The sequence below is a fragment of the Schistocerca piceifrons genome, chromosome 1 (assembly GCF_021461385.2).
Source record: "Schistocerca piceifrons isolate TAMUIC-IGC-003096 chromosome 1, iqSchPice1.1, whole genome shotgun sequence".
Lineage (NCBI taxonomy): Eukaryota > Metazoa > Arthropoda > Insecta > Orthoptera > Acrididae > Schistocerca > Schistocerca piceifrons.
Genome location: NC_060138.1, coordinates 617591028 through 617613106, shown reverse-complemented (window position 1 = coordinate 617613106; position 22079 = coordinate 617591028). Strand labels below are relative to the sequence as shown.

The 22079-nt window shown below is 44.1% G+C and overlaps 1 protein-coding gene across 1 annotated transcript in view; it reads right to left on the bottom strand.

The window, feature by feature from the left end:
• Positions 1-22079, bottom strand: part of LOC124787542 (toll-like receptor 2) — a 135698-nt gene that overhangs the window by 100710 nt on the left and 12909 nt on the right. Inside the window, exon 2 of the mRNA XM_047254347.1 lies at positions 1198-1358. Within this exon, the coding sequence (XP_047110303.1) occupies positions 1198-1358 (161 nt within the window). The remainder of the gene's footprint in view (positions 1-1197; positions 1359-22079) is intronic.

The window sequence follows — 22079 nt, the reverse complement described above, 5'->3', positions numbered from 1 at the left end:
CAGCAACCCTACAAATTTTCTGAACGAACAAACCGAACTAAAGCACAAAAAGTGCATAGAAAACTTTATTCACATTATACATCACGAAAACGTGTAAAGCAATGAATCAGAGATGCTAAGTAACACATATCCATAGTAACAGCGATAACAACATAAAGAGAATAAAACAAAGACATAACAGCAGCATAATTCAAAGACAATAACAAAATTATGACGAAAAAAATAAAAATATAAAATAAAAATCTCAAATAAAGCCAAAACAACTTCCAGACAAAAACATAACTAGAACCAAACCTATAAAAATAATAAGAGACAACCGAATTTTCCCTCCACCACTTATAAATAATGGTAACTGTGTAAACATGCAACATCGTTGATCCACTGTCATCCAAGCTGTCAAGATAAATAGCATACATAAAAACCAACTAAAATCTCATACGCGTGTCCAGTGTACATCTGAGGAGAATAATTCTGAAAAAGATAGAACATGGCAGCAACGATATTGCATGCAAGGTAAAAACACATGAAGATAACTTTTAAGATCATAGTTACAGACCATCATATTAAGACCATCGCTTGCTTATCTATTTACAGACCACCTGATGGTGGCAACATGCCGAAATGGGCTCATCGTGAATAATTTATGAAATAAAAATCATTTAAAGAGCAGTGTAGCTGGCTGATATTCGTAATAACCATTTTATTAAAATACATATTATGCACTGCGGGCCCCAACAAAAGTTATCTTACATATGTTTGAAATGTGCTGTGTTGAGCTGAAACGATCAAAACTGAGCATGGTACCTTGGATTAACTGTGATAAGAAAGTCTTGTTGTGGATACGTTGTGCATTAAACTGCTAATTACTGGTGATGGTATAGCTGTCATTTGCTGACTGTCCGTTGTAAACAGTGTGGGAGGCAACGGAATTTGGATATTCTAATTAGGTACAGCAGAACGTTGAACTTGATTGAAACTTATGTAACAAGCTTAACTAATCCAGTAGCAGCCATGATTAGTCAAAATCAGGTAATAATGAGAAGCCTTTTGTCACTGGCGAATCTTTTCTTTTGCTGTGGCAACCAAGGCGCTGTCCCTCGAACACAGTAACTATATTTCGTTTAATTGCTCGTGAGTGCGCCAGTATTAACACACATACATGTTATCTTACAGCCCATAAATATTTGTTGTCGTTACCTTATTTGTAAGTTAATAGATGCAATCGAAGCACAGTAGGCATGCTGGTCACTTGATAACGCACCAAGAATGCGGAAATTCATCGTATTGAGCATAATCTTCCGGAAGGACAAAGCATTGTCGTTTTCCTGTTTCTGTTTGACAACCAATTTACAGCTGACCTGGAAAAATACAAGAAGTGTAGTTCAGTATAAAAGCTGGATATTTTTGATTGTGCACACATTATTTTCCGTGAGAGTCTTCGAAATCCTTGTATTTTGATGCTACATTAAAACGCAACCACCGTCAAAGAGACACCGTTTAGCACCTTCGCTCGTCCGGGTGTTCGCCGACCCTTCCTGTTACATAATTACATGGAAAGCTGAGCCGCTTCACAGCTACGACAACTTCATTTGTAACATCACTGGAGCTAGCAACTGCACGTTTCATTTGACATAAAAGTCTAGAAGTACTCAGAAAACTTTTATGTCAATTGACTCTGGCGTAGGAAGACTACGCATTATACATACCTTTCATTGTCTCTCACAAACATCACTGCCGGTTTGCAGTTGTAGCGCTCCACTTACCTGACGGAGTCTATTAATTAAACCTGGAAAATGGTTTTGGGCTATATGTCTCATGTGTCGAGAATACAACGTGTATAAGACGAGAGATAAAAAAAAAAGATAGCGCGTTTTATTCCAGTCAGGCAAGAATGCCAAATCCACCAGGCTCAACGTACCATGAAATGCTGCAGTAAGTATACTCTTTGTAGCTCGTGATGTGAGCATCTATTGCCGACAGGGTCAACAGCAATATGGGATTGACACATGTCGTTTAGGTCTACTTTGCATCTTAAAACATGTTAATTCCTGCACCTGGAGCAAAGACCGCACATGTGAGTCCGCGGTTATATTTGAGTTTTCTCTTCTGTACAACACCATCGTTTCAGGAGCCGAAATACGATGTAATGCCACAGACAACGAAGCAACAGAAGCAGAAACTTAGCATCTTCACGTTGAACGGTGAACGAATGGGTCCCCTTTCTCTCCTACTTCAAAAATTTGTAATGAATTCCGACAGAGTGTTACCATCCAGTCGACTCCATTCCCTTTAATGAACAAGTATAACGCAAAGCAATACAAAAAGTTCAAATGGCTCTGAGCACTATGGGACTTAACATCTATGGTCATCAGTCCCCTAGAACTTAGACCTACTTAAACCTAACTAACCTAAGGACATCACACAACACCCAGTCATCACGAGGCAGAGAAAATCCCTGACGCCGCCGGGAATCGAACCCGGGAACCCGGGCGTGCGAAGCGAGAACGCTACCGCACGACCACGAGCTGCGGACAAAGCAATACAATGTAATTAATAAAATACTCTGTTAAATAGAAAATAGTTTTCACAATTTAACATGCTCACGAAAAAATTTTCATATTTAATTCCACCCCTCGATCTAAACAATACGGAAGTGAGTTTGCTATTTTAATGGAATAGAGTTGAACTGGGGTGGAAGCGATTTATGTGTGAGACGGAAAACGTAAGTGTTGCTTTATACCCATCATGGAAAGCAGAACTGACTACCTTCGGCAACTGCGATTTAAACAGCTCCATGCACGTACACCTGACCCTAATGTCCCGGGCGAGGAAAGTAACCCACACAACAAGTACATTACCGGATCCCTACATCTACAGCACTCATGAGACAGTCCATCGTTGCACTCCAAATTTATTTCAGGCTTCACTAATAACACAGGTGCTTACCAAAATCCAGTATTTGAAGAACTTGATGTAACTAGTAAAGACTGCCAGTCGTGCTTCTGAGAATAAGTGTTCACCATCTGTAGCATCATCGACAAGACCGATTACGGACATAAGGTACAGAGCTGCGTGGAAACTTTGAATCAGAGGCCCAGAAGCTTCTTCGACCCCGTATGCTGCACATTCCTCGAGCCATAAGACAGGGGGGGGGGGAGGGGTACCGGGTCACGTTTAGTACATCAAGAGTCCACCACACACAGGAAGCGTCTACATGGGTAGCGGGTGCTGTGTAGAATTGAGCGGTTTTTTTAGGTTGAAGGGTCTCAGGAAAGAACAAAGAGAGTTTCAGTCTCAAAGGGTGAAAGTCAAAAACAAGACAAGGGATGACTTAGGAACCTTTGGTATCATGGCAGCAAACTGTTGCAGCTGTGCTGGGACAGAACCAGTGCTCCAGGAGCGAATGGAAAGCACTTCAGCACAGATTATTGTAGGTACTGAAAGCTTGTTAAAATCGGAGGTAAGTTCAGGCGAAACGTTTGTACAATGGACTTAATAGTTTTCAGAAAAGATAGATTAAACACAGTTGATCGTGACATGATTGTTGCTGTTAGAAATAGTCTACCCTGTAACTAAATTGAAGTAGATACTTCTTGGTAATACGGATAGAGATTATACTTGAGAATCGTAACAAATTAATAACTGGCCTCTTTCACCGACCTCTCGGCTTAGATGATACAGTTACTGAACAGTTCAAAGAAGACTTGAGTCTCATTTGAAACAGGTACCCCACTAAAATTCTACTTTCATTTTATTCATATGTCGCAGCTTCAAACGCGACTGTATTCATTACACTGGAGGTATGAATTAAGAAACGCCTTCAGCCACAACTTTTCGTGTTTTAAGTACACGATGCATCTCGGATCCTGTGGGTCCATTATCACGTATAATTTGTCTTAATACAAGCTTTATTTTTTCTCTTGAATGAGATGAAATACATATTCCAGCCACGAAAAGGTTTGATTTTAGGTTATGAATTTCGTAAGTCAAACGCGGAAAATATGTGCGAAATAGTGGGAAGGATGAACCCCCAAAAATCCAAGAAAAGAGATTTTAACGTTCTAGCACCAGCATACATTCTTTTCTCCACCGTTTTCGTACATATCACTTCATTCAGAGGCACATTCGCATACACATGTTTGGATCAATTCTAGTGTCCGATTCCACTCGTCGGCTTTGAGCAATGACGTCATACCTAAGGCACTGATGTTACATAGAGGCAATCTTTGGAAGCAACTGATCACAATCGTAAACAAACGAATGTAGCATACAATCAAATTTCAAACACAGTTGACGTGATTAATTATTTGGCCACAAATTATACCGACAAGAATAGAAGGTAACGAAAATAAATAAGAACAGAAAGAGAGAAGTATACATGTCTGAAATAAATTATTATCGTAATTATGCGAGTAAGAAAAGCACAGAGAACCTTTAAACCCAGTAAAGTATAGCGCATGGTGAAGTCATAATATTATGAATCAGCGTTAACTTTTAATACTAATTATTGAGTAAAATGGAAATGTCGTGTGGCTAGGGCCTCCCGTCGGGTAGACCGTTCGCCTGGTGCAGGTCTTTCGATTTGACGCCACTTCGGCGACCTGCGCGTCGATGGGTATGAAATGATGATGATTAGGACAACACAACACCCAGTCCCTGAGCGGAGAAAATTTCCGACCCAGCCGGGAATCGAACCCGGGCCCTTAGGGTTGACAGTCTGTCACGCTGACCACTTTTTTTTTTTTTTTTTTTTTTTATTTATATTTTTTTCACCAGGAAAAGGGTAAATGGAAAAAAAGATCTTTATTGGTACAAACTTAAATACAACAGAAATGCCATCCTTCCGGCGAAAATAACACAAGACAATATACTCGTACAAGGCGAGGAATTTTTTTTTTTTATGAACATGGTGTAGGGAAAAAAATGAATAATAGGTCTGATGTAATCTAAGAGGTGTGAAGCAATATACAGTGGAGTGAGGGAAAGACCAGTGTTGTCTGGGGTAGTGCATTAAAGAAAGGAGGCGCGTGTCCATGCGCCTATTCCACTGTGGCTTACAATGTAGAAAGTAGCGCGGGGAGTCTCAGATGTCAGCAGGGGGGGCGGGAGTGCTGTCGGCGTGTGGCACCATCCAACTGAGCGGGGGTGAAGTAAAGATCGCGTGTAGGTAATTGGCGAAGAAGGCGCGGTAGCGCGGTCGCTGTTCGACTTCACTGTGGGCGGTTTGTAAGTACTGCCAGAAATCAAGGCGTGATTTGTCGCCACCATTATACATGTAGGTGATCGTCCATCCCTTGACCCAGACAATCGCATGATTTTTGGAGGCGGGGAAATAAGTATTCTCAGGATGGATAAAAGTCCATGGGTCAATCGAGTCCGGCGGAACGCGGAGGTAACAGGCTACGAACTGTCGGGCAAGTTTCCAGACGTCACTGGTGGCAGTACAAGTCAGTTGATGGACATCGTCATCCACGAGGTGGCAAATGGAACAAAGTGGAGAGTCCTGTAGTCCGATGGCGTGAAGGCGATGGTTTGTGACGAATTTTTCATTTGCGACTTGGTACCATGTTGCCCGGACGTTGGAGGGAAGAAAAGGCTGGTGGATGTGACGCCAAACCGTTGGCCACCGCGTGGACGGATGTCTCAGTTCGATATTGTTGCTGGATATGGAACGAAGGAGAGGGGTGTAAAAATCTTTAGGTCGAGGAGAACGCGTGGTCGGTAAGTGTGTGTGAGCATAACTGTAGTCGACGATGAAATCAGAAATGTGCGTCAAATGGTGCTTGATGTGTCCGACTGGTACTGGTGGTGTTATGGACGCGGGCACAAGAATTTCCAGCAAGCTGCGCGTAAGGGAGGTGCCCCCGTGCCACTGCTTGTGCATGGTGGACATGTACAAGGACGCCGCTCGGAGTCGCACATTGACAAGGCCGAGGCCTCCTGCTCGCGGGGGAAGGGTGAGCGTGTCGCAGCGGACCTTAAAGATCGTACCGGCTGTAAGGAAGTATCCGAGGGCAGCCTGAAGGCTGCGTCCAATAGTTGATGGCAGCGGGAGGACTTGTGCGATGTGGACCATTCTGGCCGCCACATGTTGATTGAGGTATTGGACGCGTTGTAAAGAATCGAGTCGTCGGAGAAGATTTTGTCGCACCGTCGTGCGGATAGTTTGGAGTGCACGCCGAAAATTGATGGCAGCGGAGCGGCGCACGGTGGAGGTGAAAATGATACCAAGATATCGTAGTAGTTGTACACACGGGAGAGGTGCTAAGTCTTCGTGTGAGAGGCCGCGTCCAATGGGCATCGCCGCGGATTTAGCCACATTCGTGTTACTGCCCGCTGCAGTGCCGTACGTTGATATCAAATCAAGTACCGTGTGTGTTTCACTCCGTGAGCGGATCAAGAGGAGGAGGTCATCCGCATACGCACGACATCGAAAACTGTGCTGTCGCAAAGTGAGACCAGAAAGGTGGCTCGTCAGACTCCCGATGAGTGGCTCCAGGCTTATGGCATAGAGTAGGGTCGAAAGTGGGCAGCCTTGCCGTACGGAACGCCGGATTGCCACTGGTCCCGCCACACGGCCGTTAACCTGAATCAGAGATTCGGCGGTGCCGTACAGGCGCCGGATCACGTCGATAAAGGCTGGTGGAAAACCCATGCGGTTCATCACTGAGAACAGAAAGAGATGCCGCAATTTGTCGAATGCGCTGTCAAAATCAATGTCAACCACTGCGGCGCGGAGTCTGCACGCCGCTGCCAGTGCAATTAAATCGCGACATTCTCCTGTGGCCCGGAGTTGTCTGTTCCGGGGATAGAATGCTAGGCAGGATCTTGTGGCATCGCGTTGCCAGTAGGCGTGTAAAAATTTTACAGTCTGCGTTAAGCAGAGTCAGGGGACGGTAATGTGCTGTCGTCACACCTGGTGTCGGCTTGTGGATGGGTATAATAATTCCCGTGACGAAGGACGGCGGTACGGCGTTCCCTATCGTCAGCAGTTCATTAAACATCGTTGTCCACCGTGATGCCATTAGTGTGAAGAAAGCGCGATAAAATTCTATCGGCAATCCGTCGACACCAGGTGACTTATTCAGAGCACCTTTTTTGATTGCATCGTGGATTTCGTCACGCGTAATGGGCTCCAGCAGCTCGTCCGCTTCGTCGCTGGTGAGGGTGCGAGTTACGTGTGGTAACACAGACTCCTCAGCGTGGTTGTTGGTAGTCTCCTCCTGGTACATTGTGCGGTAGTGGTCGACAAAGGCACTGACGATTTCGGCCTGGCAAGTGACGTGCTGGCCGCGACAGGTGGTGATCTCGGTGATGAGTTGTCGTCGTCGATGTTTCCTATCGGAGGCGATATGATGCATGGTCGGATGTTCTTGTTCCGCCGAATCTTGACGTCGGGTTCGCACCATAGCCCCCTGCAGTCTACGGCGTGTCAAAGTTACAATTTGCGCCTTAATCCTGCTGCGTTCCCTCTGGGTGTCAGGGGTGGGCGGTTGGGCGTCCAGGTCGCGGAGAACGGCGTAGAAATAGTCGGTAGTGTGCCGGCGCCACGTAGCAACTTCCTTTCCATACTGAATCAAAGTACGTCGAATGGCAGGTTTGGCACATTCTAGCCACCAGGTCAAGGTCGTGCAGTATTTAGGTAAGCGACGTTCACAGGTGGCCCATGTCTCGGTAACACGTTGAAGACATTCGGGATCATGAAGATGGGAGGTGTTTAGCTTCCACGGTGCACGACTACGCCAGACCACTTGCTTGGGGAAGAGAATGTTGCAGATGTAGGCACAGTGGTCCGAAAAGGCCAGGGGCCAAAGTTCTGCACCTTGGACTGCAGGTGTGAGTTCCCGAGAGACGTAAATTCTATCAAGGCGGCTCGCGGAGTGACTCGTCTGGTAAGTATGTCCAGGCGCGTCGCCGTGCCGAACTTCCCAAGTGTCGCGGAGCAACAGATCTCGGACGACAAGACGCAGTTCTTGACAGGTGTTGTAGTGGGGCACTTGATCTTTAGGGTGCAAGACACAATTAAAATCACCCCCAAGCAAGTAATGGCCGCAGCGTCCAAGAAACAAAGGAGCGATTTCTTCTGAATAGAAGAGGGCCCTGTCGCGTCTGCGGGTGGAGCCTGACGGAGCGTAAATGTTGACGATACGCGTCCCCATGACGGTGACGGCCATGCCTCTGGCAGATGGAAGGTATGTGATATCGGCCACTGGAATGCCTTCTCTGGCGTAGATGGCTACGCCGCGTCCCAGGTGGTCACCAGGAGAAGGATAAGTGTTATATCCCGCGACGTCTGGTAGTGTGGCCAGGTGTACTTCCTGTAGTAGTGCGATATCGACGTCCGACGCCCATATCATCTCTCGCAGCAGTTGAAGTTTCACGGATGAGCTAATGGTGTTAGTGTTGATCGTCGCTATTCGGTAGGTTTGGAGCTGTAACCCGCCGTGGAGGGGAACTCCACCGGCGGAGGATGAAGAGGGACGAGGCAACGGTGAGTCGTGCCGTACGCCACCTGACGGCATTATCAGCGGCGTACCGATGCTTCCGTCTGGGGTAACTCTGTCCCCAGCGTGTGGTCCGGTTCCTCATCGACGTCCTCACTCCACACCATTGAAGGCGTTGTCGTTGTGATGGTCGTACGTTCCACTTCGGTCGTAGGGGCAGAGAACGTCTCGGCGGCAGTCGCATCTGTGGAGTCCATTGGTTCAGGAGCACCTGAGCGAGCCAGTAGAGTAGGCATCGACGTATCCACAGTCGGCGTCATGTTGCCGTCATTCGTATCGTCGTGTAGGTTCTCCGAGGCCTCGTCGGGTCGGACGGCCTCTGGAGCATCGGGGGGTGGTGATCCGTCTCGTTCCGAGACCGTACGGCGCCTCCTCTTGCGCCTCTTAGGTGAACGTTGTTTGCGGGTTCGTCCCTCCGTGTCGGAAGACGGGAGGGAGTCGCGTCGCTCTGAGAGGAAGGCCGTCGCGGGAACGTCAAATGAAGGGGCGTCCATATGTTCAGGCGGGTGGGTGTCGGAAGTCGTCGCTGTTGGTAGTGGCGCCGGAGTAGCGTCAGGCTTTGAGCGCGACGCGTCGGCCCCAGCGGTATCCGTAGCAGCTGGAGGGGTCACCGGTGCATGGTCCGATGGGCGGCGGTCGGTGGGAGGAGAACAGAGCGCCGATGCGTAGGTGATCGGTAAAACCGTAGTCGGAGCCGGAGGTGCCACGGTAGCGGCTGGCAATTGGGTTATTCGTCGCTGAAGACACTCAGATCTGAGGTGGCCTTCTTTGCCGCACCCGGAACAGGTCTTGGGTTGGCCGTCGTATATGACAACCGCGCGGCACCCGCTAATTTGCAGGTAAGATGGCACGTGGCGATGGAGGTCGATGGTGATCTGCCGTACACCGTTAAGAACAGGGTACGTTTGGAATTGCGCCCAGCGTTCGGCAGTGTGGCCGTGTACAGTGCCAAAGGGGCGGAAAGCCGCGATAACGTCTTCCGCTGGAAGCTCGAACGGGAGTTCGAAAACTCGTATGGTGCGCATTCCTAAGCCGGCATGATCGACAGTGACCGCTCCGACATTGCCGTCGGCGTGGCAAAAGCGTAATCCATGGTTGGTGTCACGAAGTATTCTTTCACATACCGCGTCATTGACGACTTTGACGTACACAGTACTGCTTAATATGGACAAATGGATGCCCAAGATGTCAGAAGCTGGGATCTTAGCAACGTCGCGTAGGAAGCGTTCCACTTCCAAGGCCTTTGGTCGTGCGTAGTCGTTGCAGAAGTTGAAACGTAAAGTTGATTTTCTAAAACGGTTGGTCATGGTTCTAGTGCACGTAAGCGACACGTAAGTGACGGCCGCGGAAATGTAAACAACAGCGAGCGCGCGCGCTCCGCAGGTGGAAACAACAACACGTCCGCACTGCACGGCGGCGAAAGCCGGACTGGCCACTCAGCTACCGGGGCGTACAATTATTGAGTGTAAAGGGGCGATTACAAAAGTAACGAAAATTGACAAAAAATAGTGTCTAACAAATACTGGACTGGTAACTGGAACTGACCTACGTGGGTTACTTCTAATTACCGATTCCAACTATTTCACGGTTCGTTATTTACATTGTTTTAACAACAAGTGTGTGCACTAAAGTGTTACGGATTACTACATATGGTATTAGTTTCTTCATTACTTTAAAAAGAGAAAAATTTGGAAGCTGTACCTACAGTATTTATTAGTAGTAGTTTTGAGAGAATAGGAAATCTGGAAATCTTACAAAAACATAATCCACAAATTTACTACAAAAATGTCTAAAAAAATTATGAAACCATCGAAAAGCTGGAATAGGTAACTAGAATTGACCTCCTGTATAGGTCTCTAGTTACCGATTCCTGCCATTCGATGAGTCATTAATTAGATCGTTTTTTTCAGCACGCGTGTGTGCTAAAATGTAGCCTAATATGATTTTTGCATTTTTAATTGCTCTCTGAACTACAGAAAAAGTTTCTAATAGTGGAATCGGTAACTCATGCTCATAAATCAAGGGGGGTAGGACGTCAAACTGGCCGACTTGGAGCAGGAGAGGCACCACAGGACATTTTATTTTCTACTGTCTATACTTTTACAAATAAATTCATAAAACTTTGTCACCACGACCAGGAAGGATTCAGGATTAACGCTCATAGCAGTTGAAGTTCAAATATAGAACAAAATATTTTTTTCTACATGTGAAATGTCATAATTTTTTCAGTTAGTATTGGCTGCATTCGTTGCTATAGGTACACTTTTCTTCATAACTAAGGGAGATTCGTCGATAAATTTTGCACAGCATACAAACCATACTTACAGGTGTATGAAACTCTAGGATTTTCCAAATCTATTAAAAACTGTGCTAAAAATTGAGATAATTAACCATAAAATTTGAGTTTTTTCTAAACATGAAGTTTAAAATGTAACAGCTCACTCATTTTTTCGTTAATTATATAAATTCTAGGGTTTCATACAACTGTACGTATGGTTACTATGCTGTGCAAAATTCATCGAAGATTCTATCTTACTTGTGAAGAAAAGTGTACCTACAGCAAAAAATGCAGCCAATAGTAAGTGAAAAATGATGAAAGTTCACACGTAAAAAAAAATATTTTGTTATACTTTTGAACTTACATTGCTATGAATTTGAATCCTGAATCCTTCCTGGTCGTGTCGACAAAGTTTTATGAATTTATTTGTAAAATTATAGACAGTGGAAATTAAAATGTCGTGTGTTGCCTCTCCTGCTCCAAGTCGGCACCGTTTGACGTCCTACCCCCCTTAAGGATAATTGCAGAATGTGGTGCCACACAACGTGGCACTACACAGAACTGGCGCTAATAGCATAGGCACATAAGGAACACACACGACACAGATCTGTAAGTCCACGGTATTGGTGACAAGTTGAGAAAACCGTCCAAAAACACATGTGCTACAAAACGCCACTGTTTCCTGCACATGTACCCCGACATCAATATGGGATATGATCACCATGCACACGTGCACAGGCCACACAACGGATTGGAATACTCTGGATCATGTGGTTGAGCGGCTACTGAGGTATAGCCTCCCATTCTTGCACCAGTGCCTGTCGGAGCTCCTGAAGTGTCGCAGGGGTTTGAAGACGTGCAGCGGTACGTCGACCGAGAGCATCCCAGACGTGCTCGATGGGGTTTAGGTCTGGAGAACAGGCAGGCCACTCGTTTCGCCTGATATCTTCTGTTTCAAGGTACTCCTCCACGATGGCAGCTCAGTGAGGCCGTGCGTTATCATACATCAGGAGGAAGGTGGGACTGGTGCAAAATGACGTCCCGATACACCTGACCTGTTACAGTCCCTCTGTCAAAGACATGCAGGGTTGTACGTGCACCAATCATAGTCCCACCCCACACCATCAACCATGACATCCATACAGGTCCCTTTCAAGGACATTAAGGGGTTAGTATCTGGTTCTTGGTTCACGCCAGATGAAAACCCGTCGAGAATCACTGTTCAGACTATACCTGGACTCGTCCGTGAACATAACCTGGGACCACGGTTTCAATGGACATGTACTGTGTTCTTGAAACCAGGCTTTACGGGCTTTCCTGTGAACAGGGGTCGGTGGAATACACCTTGCAGGTCTCTGGGCGAATAAACAATGTCTGTTCAGTCGTCTGTAGACTGTGTGTCTGGAGACAACTGTTCCAGTGGCTGCGGTAACGTCCCGAGCAAGGCTACCTGCAGTACTCCGTGGCCATATGGGGGCACTGATCGTGAGATATCAGTCTTCTTGTGGTGTTGTTCACTGTGGGCGTCCCATACTGTAGCGCCTGGACACGTTTCCTGACTGCTGGAATCGTTGCCATAATCTTGAGATCACACTTTGTGGCACATGGAGGGCTGGTGCTACGACCATCTGTGTTTGACCAGCCTCCAATCGCCCTAGTATTCTACCCATCATAACGTCATCAGTATGTGTTCTTTGAGCCATTTTCAACAAACAGTCACCATTAGCATATCTGCACACTTACTCGCTGCACCGTACTCTGACATGAACCAACACACCTCTGCATATGTGGACTGCTGCCAGCGCCACCGTGCGACGACCGCAGGTTAAATGCACCGCATGGTCATACCCCGAGGTAATTTAAGCCCGCAAGCCGCCCACCAGAGCGTTGTTTCACCATGTATTAGCATTATCCTTAATTTATGAGTATGATTGTATATAGAAGGTCAGTTCTAGTGAGCAATTCCAATTTTTGTTTTATACTGCAGTAGTTTTAGAGAGCAGTTACAAACGTAAAAATAGTATTACGTTTCAGTACATACAACTGCAAAAATAATTTACATTTGAATCATGGAGCGGTTGGAATCTGTAAATGGAATTTACATACATTATTTAATTCTAGTTATCGATTCCAGTATTCTTTTTTTTTTTAGATATTCGTTTGTCATGTCCTGGCTATTTTTAGAATTTAGTGTGTCGGTTTCTCAACATTTTAAGCTACTGGTTCGTATTTATTGTCATTCATTTTTCTCATTTTTCTGATACATTTTAGTTTCTCCTGCCCAGAACCCCCATTTTCCCGCGCTTCTCTCGTTAGATTCAATAATTTATGTACAATTAATGCTATTTTATAACGGTATGACTTCACCATGCGCTTTAATGTAATGCAATTTAAAGGTTCTCTGTTTTTTTAGTCACTAAATTACGTGAATACTTCCTAACAGGCATGGAAATTTGTTTCTAATTCTTGTTCTTAATTATTTACGTTACCTTCAGTTCGTTTCGATATAATTCAAGACTAAGTAAATAAGTCTGTGATTGTTATTGCAATTTTATCGTATACTACATTCCTTTGTTTACGAGTATGATCCGTTGCTTTCACAGATTGCCTATACGTACCGTCTTTGCCTTAGGTATGACGTCATTGTTCAATGGCAACGAGTGGAATCGGACACTAGAATTTATCCCATGTTTGTAAACACTTCACAGATGTTTTTGTACATGTGTGATCAAAGATGAATATACTCATAGTGTTTAATATATAATTATTAAACACTTGATATATGCACGAAACAATTGACATGTGCAGGAAATAACTTTAGAATCGGTCTTTAAAATTACTGAAATAGCTGTGGCTTGCGAAATCTGTTTGTTCATTTAATATAGATTTTGGTGTTTTGATTTTGTGGCGGTATATCTCCAGTTGTTCTAACAGATTTAGGGTCTTACCATTGGCTTCATTATGTAGTACTACCAGATTGTTTTCTAGATTGTTGATGACATGTTTCGTTTCCAACCTGTGTTGCGCAATGACTGATTTTTCGAAGTGGTTGAGCCTGAAAGCATTTACGTGTTCTTGAAAACGGGTTTTGAATTTTCTGCCTGTTTTCCCTACATATAAGCCAGGACAACTGGGCCATGATACTTTGCACACTCCACTGTTATTGTATGTTTGCGTATTTGATTTTATATTATGGAAGAGGAAGTTTCCTAACTTATTGTTAGTTGAGAATGAAACTGTTACATTTGTTTTTTTTTTAAATGTTAGAAATTTCTTTGTGATATGGGGTGCAGATATGGGATATTGGTGAATATTTTCTCTTCTTTCACAGTGTGGCCATTCGTTATCTTGCTTTTGTGTATTTGTCTGTCTAAATTGTCAGTTGTTTTGGCTGTGTAGCCATTGCTTATAGCAATGCTCTTTATAGTGTCTATCTCATTCTTGTGGGTGTTTTATTCTAAATCAAGAGAGTGTACTCTGTGTAGCATGAACCTAAATGCAGCATGTTTCTGTGTGGTGGGATGGCATGGTGAGTTGTCCAGTGTTATGTCTGTGTATGTGCGTTTACTGTGTGTGCTGAACTTATGTTTTTGTTGGTGGTTGGTGATTTTAATATCCAGGAAATTTATGCTTTTGTTTTTCTCATGTTCTATTGTGAATTTTATGTTTTTGTGGAAAGAAACGGTAGAGAGACAGCTTGAAGGTGGTTCATTGAACCCTCTGCCAGGCACTTTGTTGTGAATAGCAGAGTAATCACGTAGATGTAGATGTAGAATACTGCTAGTAGTTTAACGATCTCGTCTTTTGTTCCATCAAATAGCAGCAAGGTATCATCAACGTATCTCCAGTAATATGTTATTTTACTTTTGAGTCTATTGTTTTCATTAAAGAACTTACTTTCCAGATGATAAGAAATATGTCTGTCAATTCTACTTGGTGATAACTCCAATCATCCGTCGATAGTTGACGAAATTGCATGTTTACAATCGGTGGCGGGCATAAAAAATCGTCTGAAATCTTGCTAAATGCTTTCTCCGAAAATTTTTTTGAACAGTTAGTTCAGGAGCCTACTCGAAGTGTATATGGCTGCGAAAACGTACTTGATCTCCAAGCAATAAATAATCCCTTGCACATAGGGAGCATTATGACGGGTACAGGTATTAGTGACCACAGCGTTGTTGTAAAGAGACTAAATACCTCCGATCATTCGAACCCATCAACCAAATCCACCACCATCCGTTTAAAAATGCAGTTAAAAGTTCATTTCACGCCTTCCTAAGAGACAGACTCCATTCCTTTCAAATTAACTATAAACGTGCTGACAAGATGCGGCTTAACTTCAAAAAAATAGTATCAACAGCAAAATACCAAATAAATTAATAATAAGTGTATCTGACCCCCGTCCCCCACGGTACACAAAAATAGGCAGAACGTTATTACAGGAGCGACGAAAAAAACCATGCAAAATTTTAAAAAACTTGAAATCCCCAAGAGTGGCGAAGTTTCACAGAAGCTCGAAACTTAGCGTGAACTTCAAGACGAGATTGGGGTTAACAGTCACGTAGAATTTTTTAAAGGACATGTATTCCCACAACTGCAATTTCAGCCTTTGGGCCATTTTCAAGTGGTAATGCAAAAGATTTGCATCAGCATATGTCAGACTTTGAAATCCTTCGATAGGTACAGATGTCATCATCAAAAAGGCATATCCTCCGACATGTATAGATGTCATCGTCAAAAAGACTTATTTTTGACGGTGACATATATACTTGTCGGAAGATTTTAAAGTCTGGCGTATGTTGAAGCAGTCTCCTGCAATACCACTTGAAAACGACCTATCGGCCGGAATTGCAACTGTGAAATAAATACTTTCTACAGTCAACGGCGAATATGAAGTCCTTAAAAAATTCAAGATGAGGTGCTTTTAATAGTTTCTGAAACGAAACCCTGTCTTGAAATCTGACAGAAAATCAAAAAAGATTCTAGTCGCATGTGAAGTACGCCAGCAGCAAAATGCAATCAAAACCTTCACTGCGCGACAGAGAAAGTAATGTTACTGATGACAGTGCCACTAAAGCGGAGTTCCTAAATACAGTTTTCTGAAATTCCTATACCAAAGAAGACGAAGTAAGTATTCCAGAATTCGATTCAAGAACCGCTGCCAAAGTGAGTAATTTGCAAATAGATATCCTCATTGTAACAAGTCATCTTAAATCACCTAATAAAGGCAAGTCCTATGGTCCAGATAGTATACCGATTGGCTCGAAGAAAGAAAGTTGCACCGGACTGGAAAATTGCACAGGTCATACCGATACTCAAGACATGAAGTACGAATAGTCCGACAAACTACAGACCAATACCAGTGACATCGATTTGCAATAGGGTTTTGGAACATACACTGTTCTCGAACATTATGAACTGCCTCGAGGAAAACAATCTCTTGACACATAGCATGGAATCAGAAAATATCATTCTTGTGAGACACTACTAGTTCCTTATTCTCATGAAGTAATGAGTACTGTCGACAGGAAACCTCAAATTGAATCTTTATTTATAGATTTCCAAAAGACTTCTGATACCGTTCCCCACAAGGGGCTTTTCATCAAGCTGCGAATATCGCTTCAGTTGTGTGACTGGATTCGTGATTTTCTGTTTGGAACAGCACAGTTCGTGGTAACTGATGGAAAGCCATCGCGTAAAACTGTAGTGATATCTGGCGTTTCCCAAGGAAGTGTTATCAGCCCTCTGTTAATTCTAATCTAACAAAAAAGAAGAAACGATTTAGGAGGTAATCTGAGCAGCCATCTTTAAAAAAATGGATTTATGAAATAATCTGAGCAGTCATCTTACATTTTTTTACAGATGAAAGTGTCATTTACCGTCTATTAAAGACATCATATCAAAACTAATTCCAAAATGATTTAGACATGATATCTGTATGTTGTGAAAAGTAACAATTGACCCTAAACAATGAAAAGTGTGAGGTCATCCACGTGAGTAATAAAAGGACCCCGTTAAATTTCGGTTACACGATAAACCACAAAAAACTGAAGGATGTCGATTCAATTAAATACCTAGGAATTATAATTACGAACAACTTAAATTGGAACGAGCACATAGGTGATATTGTGGGGAAGGCAAATCAAAAACTGCGTTTTGTTGGTAGAAGGTTTAGAAGAGGCAACAGGTCTGCTAAAGAGACTGAATACACTACAATTTTCCCTCCACCGCTAGAGTACTGTTGTGCGGTGTGGGATACTTACCGGATTGGACTGACAGTGGACATCGAAAAAGATCGAAGAAGAGCAGCTCGTTCTGCGCTCGCATTGTCACGTAGTAGGGGGCAGAGTGTCATAGATATGGTACACGTGTTTGGATGGCATTCATTGGAATAAAGGGGTTTTTTGTTGTGGGAGAGATTTTCACGAAATTTCAATCTACATTGTTCTTCTCTGAACGCGAAAATATTTTTTTGACACCCACCTACAGAGGAAGAAGTATTTAAATTTTCGTTTTCCCCGCGTGCTGTTCAAGAGTGGAACGGTAGAGAAAGCGGTTCGATGAACCTCTTTCCAGGTACTCAAGTGTGAATCGCAGAATAGTCATGTAGAGGAATTACTTGACTTTTTCGGTCTCCTTCACTGCCCTCATTACGTATAAATAAGGAAAATATCTAGTGCGACTTATGTAATGTCTCTGAAATTCTGTAAGAAATGGCACAGATGCCGAGGCTGACCAGTGCGAAGAACTAGTTAAGTATAATATTCGGCACTTAACTAATAAAATTATAAATTTATCTTGTTATGACTACGTAGGATTTCCAGACATAATAATTCTTGGCAGTCATCTATTCTATACATTTGTCTGTGTTGCAGATGAGTAGAACTTTACACACTTAAATCTGTAAGCACCTTTTCTTAAATTAAAGAGAAAATGTAAAATATTTAATTCATTTATCGTACATATTGAGAGAAAAAAAGCAGAAATAAAGAAAAAACTTCAACTTGTTTCGGAATTTCAAAAACTGTAGTCTGAAATCTACAAAAGTGTTCTTATCCCAATAGGATCTACGAAACATATTGCTGAAGTTCTTGCAAGTAATTAAAATAATATTTAAACTATATGACAATGTAAATACGAGTGTGCATCACCGATCTGTCCTAACAGAGATTAAAACTGAAATTTCACTCAACGATACTTTTCAGCAGACTGGAAGTAGGTACACTGTGTTTATCCGCCAGGAAGTGACAATCAGCGCTTACGCCGTTGCTGGGTGAAAAATTAATTCTGGAAACACTGGGATTAGTTCCAGCGCTCTCGTATACCAAATAGGATGTGTAACATATGATCATGCTTCTATACACATAAACTTCCAGTATTAGTTCGAACACACGAAATATCGTTACGAATGTGACTTTACTCTCTGCTGCTGTAGCCACCTAAGCTACATCTAAATAATAACAAGTAATCATTTTTATTATATGCATGGCGGCATATTAAAGAGCTACAAAATACGACGCCAGGTACGTGACAGAAAGTGATAAAGTAGGTGATGCCTTTGTAATTCAGCAAATGCCGAAGTCCTCGTATAGAAGTACTCGAGTACAAGGGGATTATTGAGTAGTATTAATAATGAAATGGCCCAAGAAACTCTGGCAAAATCTTGAATGTGAATGACCTCTCTGGGATGCTTGTAAACATGATGGACGTAAGTCTAATTAATTTCCATGTCCTAGAGACCAAATAGTGGTATTGAGGAAATATAACTGGACACTGTACAATTCTGAGTGCGTAAAAGCTTTAAACTACCCCTTGGGATGTGCTACTCTCAAAGAACAATCATATGACAAGATTCCAAAATTGGAACGGGTCCTTCCAGATCTCATTAAGAGCACAAGGTGCCGCCAAATGCAGATGGTGACTCACGTCGGTACAATGATGTGTGTCGCTTTGGATCGGAAAAAAATTCTCTCTGGTTTCGAGTGGCTATCAGAAGTGGTAAAGGTTGCCTGTCTTGCTTGCGAGATGAAAGCAGAGCTCACCACGTGCAGCATAGTCGACAGGACCTATTGTGGACCTCAGGTACAGAGCCGAGTGGAGGGTCTGAATCAGAGGCTCAGACGGTAGACTGCAGATTCCTCGACTTGGGCGATAGGGAGGTGTGGTTTCTTGTTCCGCTAAATAGGTCAGGAGTGCATTACGCGCAAGAAGTGGCTACACGGGTAACGGGGGCTGTGTGACGTGGACTGGGTGCTCTTTTAGCTTAGAGGGCCTCAGGGAAATATAGAAACAGCTTCAGTCTTGGAGGGTGCAGGTAGAACACAGGAAAACGTAGATCTAGTAACCACCAGTATAGAAGTTGTCAATTGTCGTAGCTATGTTGGGAAAACACTGATGCTCAAATCTTTACAGGCATTGGAAGTTGGCTAAAGCAGGAGATAAGTTAAGCCGAATTTCAGAAAGGATAGGCTAAATATTGTTGGCGGTGGGGTGTTTGTTGCTGTGCATTGTTTTGAACGGCCAGTGTCGGTTGGTCACAGTCAGTGTGCTCCCTGCCGCCGTTGGATAAGCAGCTGCAGCAACAAGTCGTATACTCCAAGCTCACTCATTTGTTACATAGTTTAATTCTTAATTTCTTTGCGTGTTTTTGGTACTTGCATTGTTTAATTCATAAATTTCGGGCGTATTATAGTATTTGAGAGTTGTAGCATCGCGTTTTAGTACCTGAATAGTGTAAAATCTCGTAGTCTCCTTCCGCCGCCGAGCAGTGTGTCAGCAGTGCGCAAGTAGCAGCATTACTGCATTTACTAGACAACCTTGTATTTTAATAACCGTTTAGATTTTGTGTCGATCTGTTTGCGCTCTCTGGAGATTAGTTCAGACGTCCTTTGCACAACAGTTTTTAGCATGGATAGCGACTGCAACTGCTGTGTTCGGATGCAGGCTGAGTTGGCATCCCTTCGCGCCCAGCTTCAGGCAGTATTGGCTTCGGTCACACAGCTTGAGGCTGTTGCCAATGGGCATCACTGTGGGGGTCCGGATGGGGGTTTTTCAGGGACGGCCAGCTCGTCCCACGCATCCCCCGATCGGACTACGACTGTGGCTGCCTGGGATACTCCCCGCATTGAGGCTGATCCCTCACCTGTGGTAGAGTGGGAGATCGTCTCAAGGTGTGGCAGGGGGCGAAAGACATTCCGGAGGGCTGAACGGAAGGCTTCTCCAGTTTGTCTGACGAACCGGTTTCAGGCTCGTCTCAGGCTGATAGTGATCTTCGGCCTGACTGGCTGCTTGTCCTGTTCCAGAGGTTGCCCCTCAGTCTGCAAGATCCGGGCGGTCGCAGAGAATGGGCTTACTGGTAGTTGGGAGCTCCAACGTCAGGCACGTAATGGGGCCCCTTAGGGATATGGCAGCAAGAGAGGGGAAGAAAACCAATGTGCACTCCGTGTGCATACCGAGGGGAGTCATTCCAGATGTGGAAAGCGTCCTTCCGGATGCCATGAAGGGTACAGGGTGCACCCATCTGCAGGTGGTCGATCATGTCGGCACCAATGATGTTTGTCGCTATGGATCGGAGGAAATCCTCTCTGGCTTCCGGCGGCTATCTGATTTGGTGAAGACTGCCAGTCTCGCTAGCGGGATGAAAGCAGAGCTCACCATCTGCAGCATCGTCGACAGGACTGACTGCGGACCTTTGGTACAGAGCCGAGTGGAGGGTCTGAGTCAGAGGCTGAGACGGTTCTGCGACCATGTGGGCTGCAGATTCCTCGACTTGCGCCATAGGGTGGTGGGGTTTCTGGTTCCGCTGGATAGGTCAGGAGTCCACTACACGCAACAAGCGGCTACACGGGTAGCAGGGGTTGTGTGGCGTGGGCTGAGCGGTTTTTTAGGTTAGATGGCCTTGGGCAAGTTCAGAAAGGGCAACAGCCTCAACGGGTGCGGGGCAAAGTCAGGACATGCGGGGACAAAGCAGCAATCGGTATTGTAATTGTAAACTGTCGAAGCTGCGTTGGTAAAGTACTGGAACTTCAAGCGCTGATAGAAAGCACCGAAGCTGAAATCGTTATAGGTACAGAAAGCTGGCTCAAGTCAGAGATAAATTCTGCCGAAATTTTTACAAACGTACAGACGGTGTTTAGAAAGGATAGCTTGCATGCAACCGGCGGTGGAGTGTTCGTCGCTGTTAGTAGTAGTTTATCCTGTAGTGAAGTAGAAGTGGATAGTTCCTGTGAATTATTATGGGTGGAGGTTACACTCAACAACCGAGGTAGGTTAATAATTGGCTCCTTTTACCGACCACCCGGCTCAGCAGCATTAGTGGCAGAACAACTGAGAGAAAATTTGGAATACATTTCACATAAATTTTCTCAGCATGTTATAGTCTTAGGTGGAGATTTCAATTTACCATATATAGACTGGGACACTCAGATGTTTAGGACGGGTGGTAGGGACAGAGCATCGAGTGACATTATACTGAGTGCACTATCCGAAAATTACCTCGAGCAATAAAACAGAGAACCGACTCGTGGAGATAACATCTTGGACCTACTGATAACAGACAGACCCGAACTTTTCTACTCTGTATGTGCAGAACAGGGAATCAATGATCATAAGGTCGTTGCAGCATCCCTGAATATGGAAGTTAATAGGAATATAAAAAAAGGGAGGAAGGTTTATCTGTTTAGCAAGAGTAATAGAAGGCAGATTTCAGACTACCTAACAGATCAAAACGAAAATTTCTGTTCCAACACTGACAATGTTGAGTGTTTATGGAAAAAGTTCAAGGCACTCGTAAAATGCGTTTTAGACAGGTACGTGCCGAGTAAAACTGCGAGGGACGGGAAGAACCCACCGTGGTACAACAACAAAGTTAGGAAACTACTGCGAAAGCAAAGAGAGCTTCACTCCAAGTTTAAACGCAGCCAAAACTTCTCAGACAAACAGAAGCTAAACAATGTCAAAGTTAGCGTAAGGAGGGCTATGCGTGAAGCGTTCAGTGAATTCGAAAGTAAAATTCTATGTACCGACTTGACAGAAAATCCTCGGAAGTTCTGGTCTTACGTTAAATCAGTAAGTGGCTCGAAACAGCATATCCAGACACTCCGGGATGATGATGGCATTGAAACAGAGGATGATACGCGTAAAGCTGAAATACTAAACACCTTTTTCCAAAGCTGTTTCACAGAGGAAGACCGCATTGCAGTTCCTTCTCTAAATCCTCGCACAAACGAAAAAATTGCTGACATCGAAATTAAGTGTCCAAGGAATAGAAAAGCAACTGGAATCACTCAACAGAGAAA